Here is a 17,969-nt window from a genome sequence, read left to right on the forward strand (position 1 = left end):
CATGATCTCAGGGTCCTGGCATTGAGCCCCACATAGGGCTCCTTGCTCAGCAGGGAGTCTGCTTCTCTTTCTCCCTTTGCCCCTCCCTCCACTCCTGCTCTCTCTTTCAAATAAATAAATAAAATCTTTAAAAAAAATAAAATTTAAAAACCTAAAGAGCATTTCTTTTGCTGCCTTTATTGGACTTACATATGATGCTGCCTTTATTGGACTTATATTCTCTGTCATTGTTGCCTGCCTGCTGTAGGAGCCAATGAAATATTTTGTGTGAGTTTAATTGTTTTTAAAGATTTTATTTATTCATTCATGAGAGAGAGAGAGAATGAGGCAGAGACGGAGGGAGAAGCAGACTCCATGCAGGGGGCCCGATGCGGGACTCGATCCTGGGTCTCCAAGATCATGCCCAGGTCGGAAGGCAGGCGCTGAACCGCTGAGCCACCCAGGGATCCCTTTGTGTGAGTTTTAAATTACGTCAGGCCCACACCTTCCCGTGCCCCTTGTCTGAGAAAGAATTCATTGCTCCCCTGTTCTTCCCCACCCCTCCCACTTCCCATATACCCTCACCTTCATTGTAGGGGTCAACCAGAGGTGCATAGAGCCATCTGGTTGAGAAACACCAATTATGTGAATATCTGTATAAAATGGTCAGATTGAATCTGTGAACAAGTTGTCTTTTATCGTCTTGGTACAAGGACTGTGGGAAGGGAAATTAAAGGTGCAAAGGAGAATGGTACCAGAGAACTCTAGAACTGTGAACTGATTTGCCCCAGACATTTTGTGCCAACTTATAACAATGACCTAGTCCATCAAGAAACAGGTGAATCCTTACCAGGGGAAGGAGTTTTAATTTTGAGAGGAACCTAATGGCATTTTAGTTTGCTTTCAGAAAGTCTGACTTTATAAGAGCTGTCCCTGGGGGGTGGGGGGGGGGCGGGTGGGGAGCGGGTTATGCAGGATTCACAATAGGCTTGGGGCCTGGTCAGGTTGGTTTTGTTTCCCCGATTTCTAAGCAAATTATGCAGACTAAGATATAACTGGATTGTTTCCCTACCCCCTCAGCAACGTGAATACCAGAATTCAAGGCACACGGACTTGAGGAGGAAGCTGGACATTGGACATTACGCTGGCTGCGATAGCTGTACACATTGTTCTGCTTCTGAAATTCCTCTAGATGTGCTTTAATATTGTGTCGAACAAAGACGAGAGACCTGTATTCTGTGCGTTAGAGCCATGGCAACTGCTATGCCTGCATCAAGGGCCCACCTGCCCACACTGAGGGGGCGAGGCCCCCTTCCACTGTCACGCTCACGAAGAAACGTAGAAATGCTCTGGCTGCGAGGCATAGCCTTGGACTAAATTTCCTTTCTCTATTCCTCCAAGCTTCCGCAGGTTCACTCGATCCAACAGCGTGACGACTGCGGTGCAGGCCGACCTGGACTTCCACGACAATCTGGAAAACTCTCTGGAGTCGATAGAGGACAATTCGTGCCCCGGGCCCATGGCCAGACAGTTCTCCCGGGACGCCAGCACCTCCACGGTCAGCATCCAGGGCTCAGGAAACCACTACCACGCCTGCGCAGCCGACGACGACTTCGATGCGGATTTTGACCCTTCGATCCTGCCTCCCCCCGACCCCTGGATTGACTCCATCACCGAAGACCCCCTTGAGGCCGTCCAAAGGTCAGTGTGCCACCGGGACGGCCACTGGTTTCTGAAGCTCCTCCAGGCCGAGCGGGACCGCATGGAAGGGTGGTGCCAGCAGATGGAGAGAGAAGAGCGGGAAAACAACCTGCCGGAAGACAGTAAGTAACCGCCGCCGCGCAGCAGCGCTCGGGCCGCCGGACGCTTGGCGGCTCCTGCCCGCGCGGTTCCCGGGTCCCGCCGCGCCTCCAGGCGCCCCGGCAGGAGGGCGCGCGGCCGCCGTCCCCGTGGGGGGTCCCCCCGCCCCGCCCCGCCCCGCCCCGCCCCGCGCCGGCCGCACCGTGCGCAGGAGAGCTCTGGGCCGACCCCGCCCGCCCCGCACCCTTTCTTCTCCGAGAAGCGCCGAGCCCCGCGTGGGGGCGGCCTCCCGTCGCCGCGGCGGGTCCTCTTTCCCGAGGGCCTCCTGAAGTGGTGCCGACTCTCCGGGAGCTGAGCGATGCTGACCGAGGCCGAGGCCGCCCAGCACGGGCCTGGCCGTGTGCGCTCTCGCGGCTTTGCTGCCGCCCTTGACCTGCCGTGTGGGGCCGAGGCCGCCGTGCAGGCGCCCGGCTCGCTCGCGCTCCTGGACCCCGTTAGCGCGCACTCACCTTCCGGGTGTTGCGGGGGCAAAGCTGCAGCCTCCAAATCAACTATCTCAAATTTCGACTTAAAATAAGGGTCCAAATAAGTGATAAAATAGGAGTAAAGAAAATAAGTGACGGAGGCCTCGTGCACCGTTGTTGTCAAACTTGCCTCTTTTCTTTTTTTAATTTTTATTTATTTATGATAGTCACACACACAGAGACAGAGAGAGGCAGAGGGAGAGGGAGAAGCAGGCTCCATGCACCGGGAGCCCGACGTGGGATTCGATCCCGGGTCTCCAGGATCGCGCCCTGGGCCAAAGGCAGGCGCCAAACCACTGCGCCACCCAGGGATCCCCAAACTCGCCTTTTTAACGCAGCAGTAATTCCTGCTAACAACTGACAAGGGGCAGCTGACGGGCAGGCGGGCCGGCCGCTGGCTGCAGTCGGTAGAGGGTGGGACTCCTGATCTCAGGGTTGTGAGCTCAAGCCCTACGTTGGGCATAGAGCGTACTTAAAAAAAAAAAAGGAAATAATTGACAAGAAAATGACCAGGTTACCTCGATTCTGAGGCATGGTTTCCACATTTTCAAGAATTCTGAAACTGAGATACAGTTTATAATCAGTGTGTATTTGAATGCTGTGTGTTTATTTTCCTCTGAAAAACTATTATGGAATGAATGTGAATCTTCCAACTGGTGGTATTTTCGAATCGAAGAAATTTAGGCATCTAGAGGTAGGGCTTTTTTTTTTTTTTTTTTTAGATTTATTTATTTATTTACTTATTTATTTATGATAGACACACACACAGAGAGAAGCAGAGACACAGGCAGAGGGAGAAGCAGGCTCCATGCAGGGAGCCCGACGCAGGACTCGATCCCGGGGCTCCAGGATCGCGCCCTGGGCCAAAGGCAGGTGCCAAACCGCTGAGCCACCCAGGGATCCCCGAGGTAGGGCTTTTTTAGGCCTACCTATTTTTTAAGTGATTTAACTTTTTCTCATAAAAGATTTAAAACATGCACAAAAGTAGAGAGTTTAGTACAATGTACCCATCACCCAGCATGACCTGGCCAGTCTCCTTCCTTTTCTTATCTTCCCCCCACTTATCATTTTTGCCAGATTATCTTAAAGTCTGAGGCATCATAGCACTTTACTCTGTGTCCACTGATAAGGATTCTTTTTTACATAATCATCATATATTATCTTCTGTAATAACAGTATCAATAATTTCTTAATGATTAGGCCTTGAGACTATGTTAAATCATGTTAAATAGATTAAATGAACCAAACTAATTGTGTCAAGGGGCTGTGAGTTTTCCATAAAAGAAGCATTTTTTATGAAAACCGAGTCTGGAAAAATATCAATTAGCAGACTGTGGGATTTCCTTGCTGTGTCTTGTTCTCAGCTCTTCTCTGCACTCATTCCTCCTGCCTGAACCTTATCAACTGGCTGAGTAGCTTACCTGTCGCCTTTAGGGGCAGGGCAGAGAATCCATAAGTAGGTTTCTATAACATGCTTTTTGTTCTTTTGTATTATAATACAAACAACTTAGCAGTGGGAAAGTAAATCTCCTTGACATTTGCCCCTAACAGTTGCTGCCATGGCAGGCTCACCTGAGTGTTGATTCACAAGCAGATTTAGCTTTTGGCCTGATAGGTGAAGGAGGCACTGCCTAACAGCAATGGATGGTGTAGTTTTCAGCAAACAGTCTTAGCACTTACATCTTATTCTCCTTTTCCCTTGTGGGTATAACCGAAGTTCCTTGGATGCTTCCTAGGAAAAATCCTGGTGTCTAAGGAGCGACAGCCTCTGGTGCACTGCTCAACAGAACAAGCTACCTTTCAGATTTCAGTGCATTCAACTCATTAACGTGGGGCTCATTCTAATTTCTGGTTGACTTCAAATAGGACCTAGGAAAGCTGCTCATCTGTTGTCTTTTGATCTGGATTTTTGTTGTTTTTTTGTTTCTGGTTTTGTTTTTCCATCTAAGAGTAGATCTCCTTCTCTCAACCCAGCTTTATAATGATGCATAGGACAGTCATTGTATCAAGATTTAGGAAAATCTGTGACACTAAAGGAGGTATGAAAACAAGTTAACATGTTTTGATACAAACACATGTATTTGAAAGGCGAAAGTCTTCTCAGAAAACTGAGTTCTCCATAAATAAATACATTAATAAATAAATAAATAAATAATAATAAATTTTAAAAAAGAAAACCAAGTTCTTATCTTGTGTTTGGGATAAAAGGGAAGTATTTTTGTATTTAGAAGCATACACTATTGGAAAAGTCCCAAGGTAATGAACACGAAAGAGCAACCCATTCATTTACTGTTATAGAATTTTACTTCACGTTACTTAAAATATTAACTTATACATAGGACTTAACAAATCTATTCCATATGAAGGTATTTTGCAATAACAAGGGTTGGGGTTCTAAAGAATAATAATTGCTATCTTTGTACATGAAGTTCCCACCATTAATAAGCTATACACCTTTGTGGACATTTTCTTCAGAGTAGTGATAAATTTTCTCAGATCTACCACTTTATTTTACAAGGTTGCTGCCTGGAGGGAGGTGCAGTGGTTGTGGTTGCAGAACAGACAAAGATTACCAGGGGTGGGAGTATTTTTTGATACTTTGCTTTAAAAGCACTAAACTGAATAAATCAGTCTTAGGTGGCAAGTGTGCAACAAAACCTGCTTCACTGGACCATTGGTCTTCCTTTGTAGTTTGAAACATATTTTAGGGGCGTCTGGGTATCTCAGTGGTTGAGCGTCTGCCTTTGACTCAGATCATGATCCTGGGGTCCTGAGATCGAGTCCCACGTTGGGCTTCCTGGGGAGCCTGCTTCTCTCTCTGCCTGTGTCTCTGCCTCTCTCTCTGTTTTCCATGAATAAATAAATAAAATCTTAAAAAAAAAAAAGAAAGAAAGAAACATAGCCTCTAATGCCAAGATCCCTAGCAACACCTCTGCCCCTCCCCTAACAGCCAAAAGATTCTAGGGTTTCTAGAATACAGTTTTAAAGCCAATGGTCTTAAAAAATAAAAAAATAAAATAAAATAAATAAAGCCAATGGTCTGTAGTGAAAAGTCCAAATTATTAATTTTTTCGAATATAATTTTATAACTTTAAATTTTTTTATTTTTTGAAAATTTTTATTCATTTATTCATGAGAGACACACAGACAGAGGCAGAGACATAGGCAGAGGGTAAGGCAGGCTCCATGCAGGGAGCCCCATGTGGGACTCGATCCCAAGACTCCAGGATCACACCTTGAGCCAAAGGCAGATGCTCAACCCCTGAGCCACCCAGGCTTCCCTATAATTTTATAACTTTAGGTCAAACAGCTGACACAAATTTTATTTATTTATTTATTTATTTATTTATTTATTTATTTATTTATTTAACACAAATTTTAGATGTAAATGCCCTTTATGCTTTTTTGAATGTACAGAGCTGATTCAAATTAGTAGCATCCATTCATATAAGCCCATCTTGCCTAGACTTCCTTCAAGTCTCAGCTTGGGCCTCACCTTCTGGAAGTTTGTGGAATGCTTCCCCTCAGGCTCAATTGGGTGTGTCTCCCTGGTGATTCCATAATAGCCTGTACATTTGTCTATCAGCAATTTCCAACAGTATTTTATACTCGTCTACGTATCTCTCCTCCACGGTAAAGTGAGCTCTCTGAGGACAGAAATTATTCTTATTTCACTCATCTGTACAGCCACCGCCCCTCTGATGGTTCCTGGTACATAGTAGGGGATCAATTAATATGTATTTGAGTCCTGGAAATATTTTGGAAATTCTGTTTTACAAAAGTATTTTACCTTGCAAAAATGTTTCCCAGAATACTATAGAATACTCTATGAGTAACTAACAGTTGTTGTTGCCAGAAATGGGAAAGGGGCTTCCCTGGTGAGGTGATGAGCTCTTCTGATCATGAGAGCAAGAATCTGGCAGAGAGAGATGAGCACCTGCCACAGCAATGGTAGAAAGGACTTCTGTGTTGGTCAGCTGAATAATCTAGATGAACCCTCTATGCCCCGTCCAGCTCTTGGACACGATTCCATTTGACAAGCACTTGAAAGCTTTATCCTTCACACCCAAGAGCCTCGATCTACCAGCATCCCAGAATTCTAAATCGTGCAGAGGTAACTTCCCATGCCAAATTTCACAGGTCAAAGAGTTGCCAATTTCCAATGAGGCAAACTCCAATCCGTGAGGGTCTGACCAGAGAGCTGTGGCCACCCTCCCCAGGAGGAAGGGAAAATAGACGCACAAGAGAGAATATTCGTCTTGTCCTTACAATACCCCTGGCAGTGGGCCGGAGGGTTTGACAGGTGTTTTATTTGCCCTCAGAACAGCTCTCTGGCAGGATCTTGTCCAAGGTCACAGAACACAGAAGTGTCTGATAGGACAGATACAACATGAATAACATTTGACAAGATAATAATACTCCGTGTGTCATGTGTCGCTTGGTGCTGTCCTCTAAAGCTCTCCATATGTATCTGTCTCTGGCTCCTTGGCAACCACAATTCTGTTCTGATAACTGTGCCTGGAGCCGTAGAGGGCCTTTGTTTTACTCATTCTCTAATTTAGCCTTTTCTTTTTTTATTAAAAAAAAAAAAAAGAAGAAAAGAAAAAGAAAAAGAGGAAGAGAGGCCAGAGGCCAGTCCTGTCTGGTAGGCACAGCCAATGTCTGAGTTACCAGCTTCAAAAAAAATTTGTGTACATCCAGAAAAATAGCTTTGACATATGGGTCAAGCCTGGATATATCTATCTCTTGGCCAAGCCACCTTATGTGTTTTTGGGTCCCCTACAAGTAGGTCCATTCAAGGTATATGTTGTAGGTGGCTCCTTGACAGGTCTCTCCTATGAGATGTATCTTCAAAATCATCATGGAAGGGGAAGTAGTTTAGGGTGAGAGAAAGGAAGATCCTTACCATACTTGCTTAGTTTATTTTGTAGGGCACCGGAATCATCCCAATTCTTAAATATTAAAAAATGTACCTAAAATGCCTCTGAAGTGCACCTAAAGCCTCTGAACTGTATACTTAAACATGGTTGAAATGTAGATCTGATGTATATTTTACCACACAAAAAAATCCTGCCTCCCTCCAAAAAAAGTCTTCAGCAGCTGAAAGGAGTGGAAGAAGCACTCTATCATCATGCTCATAGTTATTCATCACGCTTATAAGAATGTAAGGTATTGGGGACCTGGGTGGCTCAGTTGGTTGAGCATATGCCTTCGGCTTAGGTCATGATCTCATGGGTTGGGCTCCCTGCTCAGTGGGGGAGTTTGCTTCTCCCTCTCCCTCTGTGTGCAGTCTCTCTCTCAAGTAAATAAATAAAATCTAAAACATAAAAAAAAAAAAAAAAGAATGTGAGGTATTTCATTCAATATCTTCCTGAATTTAAAATGCGCTATGTTCATGGGGGATGAAAAAGAAGTTAGGAACAGAACCTATTCGCTCAGTGGGAGCATGAGATCCAGATATAGGGTGTTGGGCAGTTGCAGTCATCTTTCCTGATTAGAGCATTAAAAAAGAAAGGAGCCATCGATTTTATATAATTATTCAGTTATCAATTATTTTACGATGCCACTATCCAGATTCTGACAGCTGCTTCCTAGGGACGTAGTTTTGGACATTCCAGAACTGGAAAAACCCTTTCCTGGTTTACCTGAAGCTGTGAAATGTGTGCAACAAAGGGCAGAATGAGAACAGGCATTTGTGGTCGCCTGGTAACGTGGTATTATCTTTGCAAAGTGTAACTGTAAATTCTTTGGGTGCATGGAGCTATTATGTTCCCCGATAAAAATAAAAGCAGAGCAGAGACTTCAGTTCTTGTTTTAAATGTTCATCCCCAGGAGTCAATGGTAGAGTTTTGGCTTGGTGACCAAATAATAAAAATCTGCAGCGAGTGAGGTTTCCTCCGAGGCCTGGCAGCTGATAGAATGCTTGTTCCCCCAGCACTTGAAGTAAAATGATACAAGCTTTTCTCAGACAATGAAGCCCTTGTGTGAACCAGCTGTCTCGGGGAGATGGCTCAGTGCTATTTGACAGTGGCTTGTATGTTACATAGATACGTCTGGTATTATCTGACCGGGAATGAAATGGCCAGATGGAACCAAATGCTCCTAACTAGGAATGCAGTCTAGCAATGCGGCGAAAAACAGAGGCTCAGGTTTCAGTGGCCCCAGGGCGAAATACTGGCTGATTGTCCTCAGAAATCTATCTTTGCCTCCTGAATTGTGGACAACTTACATGCGGAATTTTCAGGCTTTATCTGAAATGAACTGATAAACCTAGAGCGTGTGCAGGAGGCCGATTAATTCCGCTTTAATTTTGCCTGGTAATAGCATCCAAGTTAGTGAAACTTGGCCTTGGGTCCCCCAGAAGGCTTGTGAGCCTTGGCAGCGAACGTGGGGCTGGTGATGAAACCTGCAGTGGGGTTCACCTGGTTTCAGGTTGAGTTACAGAAGCTGCGCACGGTCATCCCTGGGAGCGCCGATCGGTGCGATCACCGGGCTCCTGTGGCCCGGGTTGCCCGTGGCGTGGCCCTGCAGCCTGTGGGTGGCAAGCAAAGGAGCGCGGCCTCTGATTTCTGCAGGTCCTCTGCCTCAAGCCTCGTGTGTTTTGAAGCAGGGTGAGGTGGGTGCATCCTGGCTCTTTTCTGTTTATTCTCATCTTACTTTTTAAAAAAAATTTTTAAAAAAACATTTTATTTATTTATTCATCACACACACACACACACAGGCAGAGACACAGGCACAGGGAGAAGCAGGCTCCATGCAAGAAGCCTGATATGGGACTCGATCCCGGTTCTCCAGGATCACACCCTGGTCTGAAGGCAGGCACTAAACCGCTGAGCCACCCAGGGATCCCCCTCATCTTACTTTTGAAGTCATCTTCAAAAATTCCCTCCCTCCTCCAGCCGTCGCGCGCGCACACGCTCCCACACACACCACCACCACCCCTACACACACACTGCAGTCTTTCTTTTAAGGTCTCGCCAACCTGAAATTAGTGACCACAGAGGAAGTGGCGGTAATGACAAGGAAATCGTGCATGTGTGATGTGTCTTATGCTTAACCTTCTGGAAGGCTCAGTTTACTTTGCTCTGCACAGCACAGGGCACAAAGAAAAAGGTCTGGATGCCAGAAGGCCATCACAGAGCATCCTTTTGTGGGCGTGTTCCGTTGGGAGTAGTCTGGAGGCTGAGGCTGAGGAGGGTGCGGGCATGGAGAGGTGGAGTGTGTGGCAAAGTGAAGGCCAGGCCTGCAGAGGATCTCCCGGTGCGGAGGCCGCAGGCGGTGGTGTCTCAGTTTCCAAACTACCTCTGGACTGCAGGGAGGCAGAGATCGCAGAGAGGCACTGGGGCAAGCTCCCGGGTAAGAACTCTGCTGGTTTTCTCCAACAGTAACTATTTATGGGGAATATATTTGCAATAGACTTCAACAGAGGATTTAGTTCTTTTCTTCTGTATTGACAAGGGATCTTTGTTTTGTTTTGTTTTTAAAGATTTTATTTATTTAATCATGAGAGAGACACAGAGAGAGGCAGAGACACAGGCAGAGGGAGAAGCAGGCTTCCTGTGGGGAGCCCGATGTGGGACTCGATCCCGGGACCCCTGGATCACGCCCTGAGCCGAAGGCAGATGCTCATTTGCTGAGCCACCCGGGTGTCCCAAGGGAAATGTCAACTAATTTCGTTTCACTGGGCTTTCAAAAGCTCAAGAAATGATGTTCTTATTTCATAGCTCATATAAATTGAAATATGGATTGAAACATAACCATCTTTTATGAGTAAGACTCCTGGAGTATGGACTGAGAGAAAAAATTAAATTAGTTGAGCTTTTGAAAACTTGCTCTTTACAAAGAAATACCTCCTGACCCCACCCTACCCCCCTGCCCCCACCGCGTCTTAACACTACGGAAGCTTTTAGCCTATGGCATAATTTCTTTTTTTTTTTTAAGATTTTATTTATTTATTTATTTACAAGAGACACACAGAGAGAGGCAGAGACATAGGCAGAGAGGGAGAAGCAGGCTCCATGCAGGGAGCCCGATGTGGGATTAGATCCTGGGTCTCCAGGATCGTGCCCTGGGCTGAAGGAAGATGCTCAACCATTGAGCCACCCAGGTGTCCCCTATGGTATAAATTCTACTTGAGAATTCTATTCTGTATTCATTAACCACTGACTTTTGGATCAAAAAAAAAAAAAAATGCACTCTTGTAAAATGCAGAGCAACCACCATCAGCCAGGAATGAAACATCCATGTTTTCTATGGAGACCCTTAGTTGACAGTAGGTCTGGATCACAAATGTGTTTGAGGAGCAGCTGGGCAGTTGGTTGGAGAAATTTTTTCCACGAGGACACACTTGTAAATAAGAATGCCTCTACATGAATAATCCCAACTTGAAATCACACAGATTTGGTGTGGCAAATCCACATGAATTTAAAGAAAGTGGGTAGATCTACTTTTTAAAAATTCCTTTTCCCTCTTCTTTTTTTTCCTTTTCCCTCTTCACCCTTAAAGTCTACAACTGGGATTGGGGGGAGCCAGATGAGTAACAAGAAGTAGCCTAACTCTGCCCAAATAGTTCTAGAAACAGAAACCCAAAAGGAATCATAGCCCAACTGAGACTGTATTAGCTAATTAATTAGTCAGAACTCTAACTTAAAAAGTGACGCTAGACATGCTAAAACCTTAAAGAATCAGAATGTGGGAGTCCTGGAAAGTTGTAGCTAATTTATTTTTCTGGTTCAGAAAAACACCAGGACACCAGGAATTACACGGGCACAGTCTGTGCCATTGAAGGATTTGAGGTTTGGTTAGAAAGTCAGACATATAAATAGATCATGTTGGAAAGAATGTGGGAAGGGCAGAGAGTTCTATGCAACTTAAGGAGTAACAGGGAGGGAGAGGGGAAAGGAGGTAGAGTTTTCTGGAGGAGGTATACCTAAGTGCAGGATGATGAGTTAGTGAAGGAACCAAGGCAGGGGGCATCCCCAGCTTGGTGTCTAGCCGAGCAAAGGCACTGAGAAGAGAACAGCTTTTAGATGTGGGCAGCTGGGGACCCAGAGCACCGTGGAGGGTGCAGAGGTAAAGCTGAACAGGTGGGTCTTGCCTACAAGCCATTGAAGAGAGTTCCCCACTTACCCCAGGGATGAGATGGAGCCATGGGAAAGTCTTAAGCATGGAAATTAAATGCGATAAAAAGACACTCTAGTTCTCCTACTAAATAAAACCAAACCTCCAAGATTTGCAAGGGAGGGAGAACAGTCACAGGGTGGATGGGGTGACGAAGCCTGGTCACCCTAGTAGTAATCAGCTAGGGAGTCCTGAGGGAAATACGGATCTGGGGAGACAAGAGGTGTCGGGTGGATGCTCAGCTATGCAGCCCTGCAGCTTGAGGGCTTGTTAGACGCTGGAGTTACACATCTGGGAAACAAACAAATTTCCAAAATAGCTGAAACGAGGAGAGTGATGAACTGGTGCAAGCAGAGTAAGGAAAGTGGGCTTGGGACTGAATTTTGTGTTCAGCATTTATGAGGTGACAGGAGAGAGCCCTAAGGAAGAAAGAATGCAGTGTCAGAGCCAGAGACTGTGTGTGGGAGCCTTTGTGCCAAATGCAGAGCTATGGGGTGGGGGTGGGGGGTAAGGGGGGTGAAGAGAGGCCAGGCAGCAGAGTAGGGAGACAAATGGTGGCTGAGGAAGTAGAGGAGCAGAGGCAGTCCGTCCTTTCCAGAGCATTCGCAGGAAGGTGTTAGTCCACCAGGGCTACCATCACAAAGTCCCACACACTGCTGGCCTGAACAGAGATGACGTTTTCAGTTTGGGAGACTGGAAGTCTGAAATCAAGGTGCTGGTTTCTTCTGAGGCCCCTTGGCTTGCAACTGGTTTTCCCTCTGTGGGTCTGTGTTCTGATCTCCTCTTATAAGGACACCAGTTACATTGCGTGAGGACCCACCCTGATGACCTCTTTTTAATTTAATTACTGAATCAAAGGCCCTGTCTCCAAATACAGGCATATTCTAAGGTATTGGGGGTTAGGACTTCAACCTTTGAATCTTGGGAAGACTCAGTGCAGACCAGGACAAGGAAGAAGAGGAATTTTAAATATAAACTAGGCTGGAGGGGATCATGAGATGGGGGAGGATCCCCCATGACTATCACCGCTTAGAATGAGAGTGATGGGAGGATGGATGCTCACAGGCATCCCCGGTAGTGTTCTAGCACAGGAAACAGAGATTGTAGAGATGGGGACAGATTTATGTAGTATATTCTCAGAGCAGCTAGAAGGGAATAAGGCCGAGGACTCAGGTATACGAGAAGAGTGAATGTAAAAAAGTCTTTAAGGAACCCCTGGGTGGCTCAGACATTGAGCCTCTGCCTTCAGCTCAGGGCGTGATCCTGGGGTCCCAGGATGGAGTCCCACATCGGGCTCCCTGCATGGAGCCTGCTTCTCCCTCTGCCTGTGTCTCTGCCTCTCTCTCTGTATCTCTCACGAATAAATAAATTAAAAATCTCCAAAAAGAAAAGAAAAAGTCTTTAGAGGTGACATTAGAAACAGAAGTTATTTTCAATATAAAACACATAAACCCTATATCATGAACTAGTATGTAGCTATTAAAATTATAGTGTAGAAATATAATTGCAGAAATGTATTTATTGATATGGAAATATATTTGTAATGTTAAGCTGCGTTAAAAAATGCAGTTTATGCAAGAGTATGTATGCATGGTCCCACATACACAATGGGATTTGATGTATGGATGTGTAGGTGTCTGTTTTCAGGAAAAGTAGTCACCAAAATATTAAAGGGTGATTTCTTTCTTTTTTTTTTTTTAAAGATTTTTAATTTATTTATTCATGAGAGACACAGACAGAGAGGCAGGGACATAGGCAGAGGGAGACTCTATCCCAGGACCCTGGGATCACAACCTGAGCCAAAGGCAGACCCTCAAACACTGAGCCACCCAGGTGTTCCATATTTTTAAATTTTTTTAATTTTATTTTTAAAGATTTTATTTATTTATTCATGAGAAACACAGAGAAAGAGGCAGGGACATAGGCAGAGGGAGAAGCAGACTCCCTGGGGGGAGCCCAATGTGGGACTCGATCTGGTGACCCTGGGATCAGGCCCTGAGCCAAAGGCAAACGCCCAACCACTGAGCCACCCATGCGTCCCCCCAGGTGTCCCTTAAACTATGACTCCTTAAAAAAAAAAAAAGAATGAATGTAAGTAATTCTCTTCTGGCACCTGGCATCTTTGCTGTTATCTAAGTAACCAGAAAGGTCGGCTGCTCACCCATCATGGAGAACCCCCACACCCTTTAGAGGTTAAGGGGACTAGACAAGTATTAGGAGAGGCCAAACAATGAGAATATTCCTGCCTGATTCTGCTTTCTTCTTCTCATAGGAGGCAAGGTTATTGCTGAAGATGAGGAAGCAGGGTTGAGTTGCAAGTAAGAGTCAGAAAGGGAGGGAGGGTCAGAGAGGGCAGTAACAAAGATCATCTCAAAGGACAAATGAACAGCAATGAAAAACCAGCTGAGTTTGAAGATGATGGGTTCATAGTGGCACTGACCCACATGACTAAACACTGTTTGGAACACAAGGTGGGAACGTAGATCTCCAGGCTAGCAAGATTTTCCCAGCATGCTCTGCCCTTGATGATGGACCTTGTTGTGTGTTTTGCAGTACAGCTGCTTCTCATGAGGAGGATTCCGGCCCTTCATTTTGCAGTGAGCTTGCTTTTTGCACAAGGCTCCAGCTGGATAAGCTTCAGCACTGGTTAGAGTCTGTCTTCTCTGTGTATCTCCATCACCCAGCAACCAGTTGGCCATTATTCTAGCTCTGATAGGTGGGGGAGCCATGCCAGTCTATGCCGGAAGATCTGGGCCCCTGAATAATTGCTATGGATGCCTTATACACACAGACCAAAGAAGTTATTGACACTTGCCTAAATCTGCCTGGGTGAAAGCCACAAAAAAAAAAAAAAAAAAAAAAAAGGACATTCAATCAGTCCACACTACTGGGGAGAGAGGTTGGAGTATGAAGATTAGCAGCAGAAATAATCCCCTGTTTTGGCTCATGCCACCTTTTAGTTTCCCAGGTAAATGCCCAAGAACTAAAGAATGTCAATAGAATAGAGGAGTTACAATTTCTGCTACAGTCTAACAATTTTTGTATATCATTTCATTAAATAATCGCAATCCTATGAAGATAGTATTATGATTATTTGACAGATAAAGAAAACCAGGTCTGAGAGTACACTAAACTCTCCCAAGACCAGCCTCTGGTAAGTGGCATTCCTGACTTCCACCCCATGCTCTTTCCAGTATGCTACACAGAGAAGGAAAGTGAGACTGGGAAGGGAGTGTACTAGGTGAATCACTGTGTAGGTGCAGGGCGTGGGGAACGTCCACCCCACCGCCCCCCGCATGTCCACTGGGCAGGAAGTGGTGAGCCTCACCACTGGTGTTGATCTTTAGCATCCAGGTTTCGGGGACATGCTATTGAAGATACAAGAAATATGCCTATTCTTCCCTGTTTCTGACGCCTAATGTGGGGGCCCGGTGATTGTGGAGTTGGGCCTACTAGATAAAAATCAGAAACAGTGGGGATCCTGGTGGCTCAGTGGTTGAGTGTCTGCCTTTGGCTCAGGTCATATCTCGGGGTCCTAGGATCGAGTCCCGCATCAGGATCCCTACAGGGAGCCTGCTTCTCCCTCTGCCTATGTCTCTGTCTCTCTTTCTGTGTCTCTCATGAATAAGTAAGTAAAATATTAAAAAAAAAAAAAAAAAAAGAATCAGAAGCAGTAAGAAAAACCACTGCTTCTGCCTTTTCAGTTCGAGAGACTTAATTCTTCTTGGAATATTAAAGGCTGCATATGTTAATTATGCTTAAGGACTTCCTTTTTTTTTTTTTATGCGGTTGACTGTTCCTCACCATGTCTTCCCTGCTCACAAGACTTTCAGGATCAAGCACTTCTTGTTTTATGCTGCTACCACCGCATACTTGCGTCTTTGCCATGGATCCACTTGCAGGATTAAAGGAGATTGCCCTTTTCTTCACTCTTAAGTCTTTTATAACCACCTCCCCGGTCCCAAAATAAAAGTCATCCCCACAGGGGTCAGTGGGAAGGAGGAGGTATGCTCTTCTTTCTGTGTCTGGGGTTTTATCTGCCTGTAGCCAGATTTAAAACCAGAGTTTTCAGAAGAGACCCATCTCACACCCCAAAATAGTCTTTCTCAGCTTCTATTATGATGTGGAACCTTTAAAAGGAAAGCCCAGACTTAAAACTTACACCCACTAGCATCTCTTTCAAGTGATCCCTGGTTCCTACATTCTTTTCACTCCTGAAATTCCTCTGTGCAACAATTACTTCGTGTACATGTGCTTTGCTCTCGCATCTGATTGTGGAACAGAGATGGAGTTTGCTGAACTCCCTCACATTCTTCCATCAGCTTGCTCTGGCCGCCCCCCCTTCTGTCCAGGGGCACTGGCTGAACAGTGTTGATTAAGGAAAGAAATCACCCTCAGTTGGCTTAATGTTAAGTAGATTCAGACCCAGTTTTCAGTAGGAGTTGAGAGAAAAGAAGACAACTAATGAGGGAGTGGAGAGAAGACAGGGCCCCAGGGAAGGCACTTCTTAGTTGAAGCACAATTTTCTCAAATGAAATGATGATATCTGCTCTGTCTCACAGGGTCCTGAGGGGATCTGATTAGATGTGCATGTGAAAGTGCTTTGAAATACAAGGTAATAATACAAATAGGCAGAGGGGTGCCTGGGTGACTCAGTGGGTTAAGCGTCCGCCTTCAGCTCAGGTCATGATCCCAAGTCCCAAGCTTCCTGCTCAGCGAGGAGTCTGCTTCTCTGTCTCATTCTGCCCAGCCCCGGGTTCATGCTCTCTCGGTCTCTCTCTTTCTCCAACAAATAAATAAAATCTTTTTTAAAAATATGGATAGCCAGATCTTTGCAGAAACCAAACAGTGATGACCTTCCGAAAGATCTTCCTGGCTTTTTGTGCTGAACTAAAGCCCAGCCTGTGCTCTCTCTCATGATCACCCTTAACCATCTACTGCAGGATGAGAAGAGTCCAGAATTATAAGTGGGGGATTTGGGCACCTCTAAAATAGGAGGAATTTAGTTCACCAGTGTTTGGGGTTGTTATTTTGTTCTTCCATGGAGGAATAGACTAACAACTGGGGAGGAAAGGAAAGGAAAGGAAGAAAGGAATCTTAAAAACAAACTGTCAGGGTTTTATAAGACACCTAGGGAGACCAGACTACCTACATAAAAAGAGTGGCACAGCAGAACAAGGCCTATAATATGATTAAATATTACATAAATAGACAGTATAAATCTTGGCACTAAATAGCATGTCTGAGGAAATACAGCAGAGAAGCATGATTCCAGAAGATGCAGTGATGGGTGGTACGAACGGTTGAGTATATTTGAGTTGAACAATCTGGAAAAGGTCTATGGGCCAGAATGTGAAGGAAACCAACTAAATGCCACTGCAGGAGTACATCCTCTTCATTCGCTTTTTTTTCTTCCTCAAGGCTTACATAACAAATAGGAAATTTACCTTCAGGAGAAGAGAGAGTTATCTCACACACCAAGTATATGTCTAATGGAAAAGCAGAACAAAGTCCATCGGAGCTTTTTTTTTTTTTTTTTTTTCTTAAAAATTAAAGTGAGATTTTAGGCCTGCCTGGCTGGCTCAGTCAGCTAAGTATCCAACTTTTTATTTCAGCTCAGGTCATGATCTCAGGGTCGTGAGGTCAAGCCCTGCATCAGGCTCCTCACTCAGTGTGGAGTCTGCTTCAGATTCTCTCCCTCTCTCTCTCTCCCTCTCCCCCACCATATACATGTATGTGCATGTTCTTTCTCTCCCAAATAAATAAAGCTCCAAAAAAATTAAAGTGAGTTTTTAGTTCTCTAGATACAAAAGTGTAGAGGGCAAAGAAGTAGGAGTTCTTGTCTGCTTGCCCCAAGCCCTCCTGTTGCATGGTTTCACTGAAGGCCCACATGAGCATCTTCCCTCCCTGGGCCCAGGAAAGATTATCACTCAGACACTGGAAATGCACACAACCCCAGAGCCAGTAGGGAATTTCCACTCAAGGAACATGATGACAAAAACATGGATATCAGAAGGGTCACAACTCCACCCCAGTTATTTTTGCTCCAAATCTTTTATTTTATTTTATTTTTTAAAAAGATTTTATTTATTTATTCATGAGAGACACAGAGAAAGAGAGAGAGAGAGAGAGAGGCAGAGACACAGGCAGAGGGAGAAGCAGGCTCCACGCAGGGAGCCCCATGCGGGACTCCATTCTGGGTCTCCAGGATCACGCCCTGGGCTGAAGGCAGGTGCTTCTGAGCCTTCTGCTGAGCCATCCAGGTGTCCCATTTTTGCTCCAAATCTATAGCTCTCACCAGATGATGCTGAATGAAGAAAGATACCCTTTGTTTTACTTTCAAGAAGACATCTGTAGGGATGCCTGAGTGGCTCAGTGGTTGAGCATCTGCTTTTGGCTCAGGTTGTGATCCTGGGGTCCTGGGATGAATCCCACATCAGGCTCCCCACAGGACACCTGCTTCTCCCTCTGCCTATGTCTCTACCTCTGTCTGTATGTCTCTCATGAATAAATAAATAAAATCTTAAAGAAGAAGAAGAAGAAGAA

The 17,969-nt window shown here is 45.3% G+C and overlaps 1 protein-coding gene and 1 long non-coding RNA gene across 33 annotated transcripts in view; one reads left to right on the forward strand and one right to left on the reverse strand.

Moving 5' to 3' along the window:
- LOC140634999 (uncharacterized) overlaps nucleotides 1-1,890 on the reverse strand; it is a 34,744-nt gene extending 32,854 nt beyond the window's left edge. The window contains exon 1 of one of the 3 annotated variants that reach the window (XR_012032350.1): nucleotides 1,310-1,890. This is a non-coding gene — a long non-coding RNA (uncharacterized lncRNA). The remainder of the gene's footprint in view (nucleotides 1-1,309) is intronic. The other 2 variants (XR_012032351.1, XR_012032349.1) reach the window with 2 other exon arrangements.
- DLGAP1 (DLG associated protein 1) overlaps nucleotides 1-17,969 on the forward strand; it is an 874,662-nt gene that overhangs the window by 842,307 nt on the left and 14,386 nt on the right. For all 30 annotated transcript variants that reach the window (XM_072828886.1, XM_072828884.1, XM_072828893.1 and 27 more), the window contains one exon: nucleotides 1,381-1,802. In XM_072828886.1, coding sequence (XP_072684987.1) covers nucleotides 1,381-1,802 — 422 coding nt within the window. The remainder of the gene's footprint in view (nucleotides 1-1,380; nucleotides 1,803-17,969) is intronic.

The sequence above is a fragment of the Canis lupus genome, chromosome 6 (assembly GCF_048164855.1).
Source record: "Canis lupus baileyi chromosome 6, mCanLup2.hap1, whole genome shotgun sequence".
NCBI lineage: Eukaryota > Metazoa > Chordata > Mammalia > Carnivora > Canidae > Canis > Canis lupus.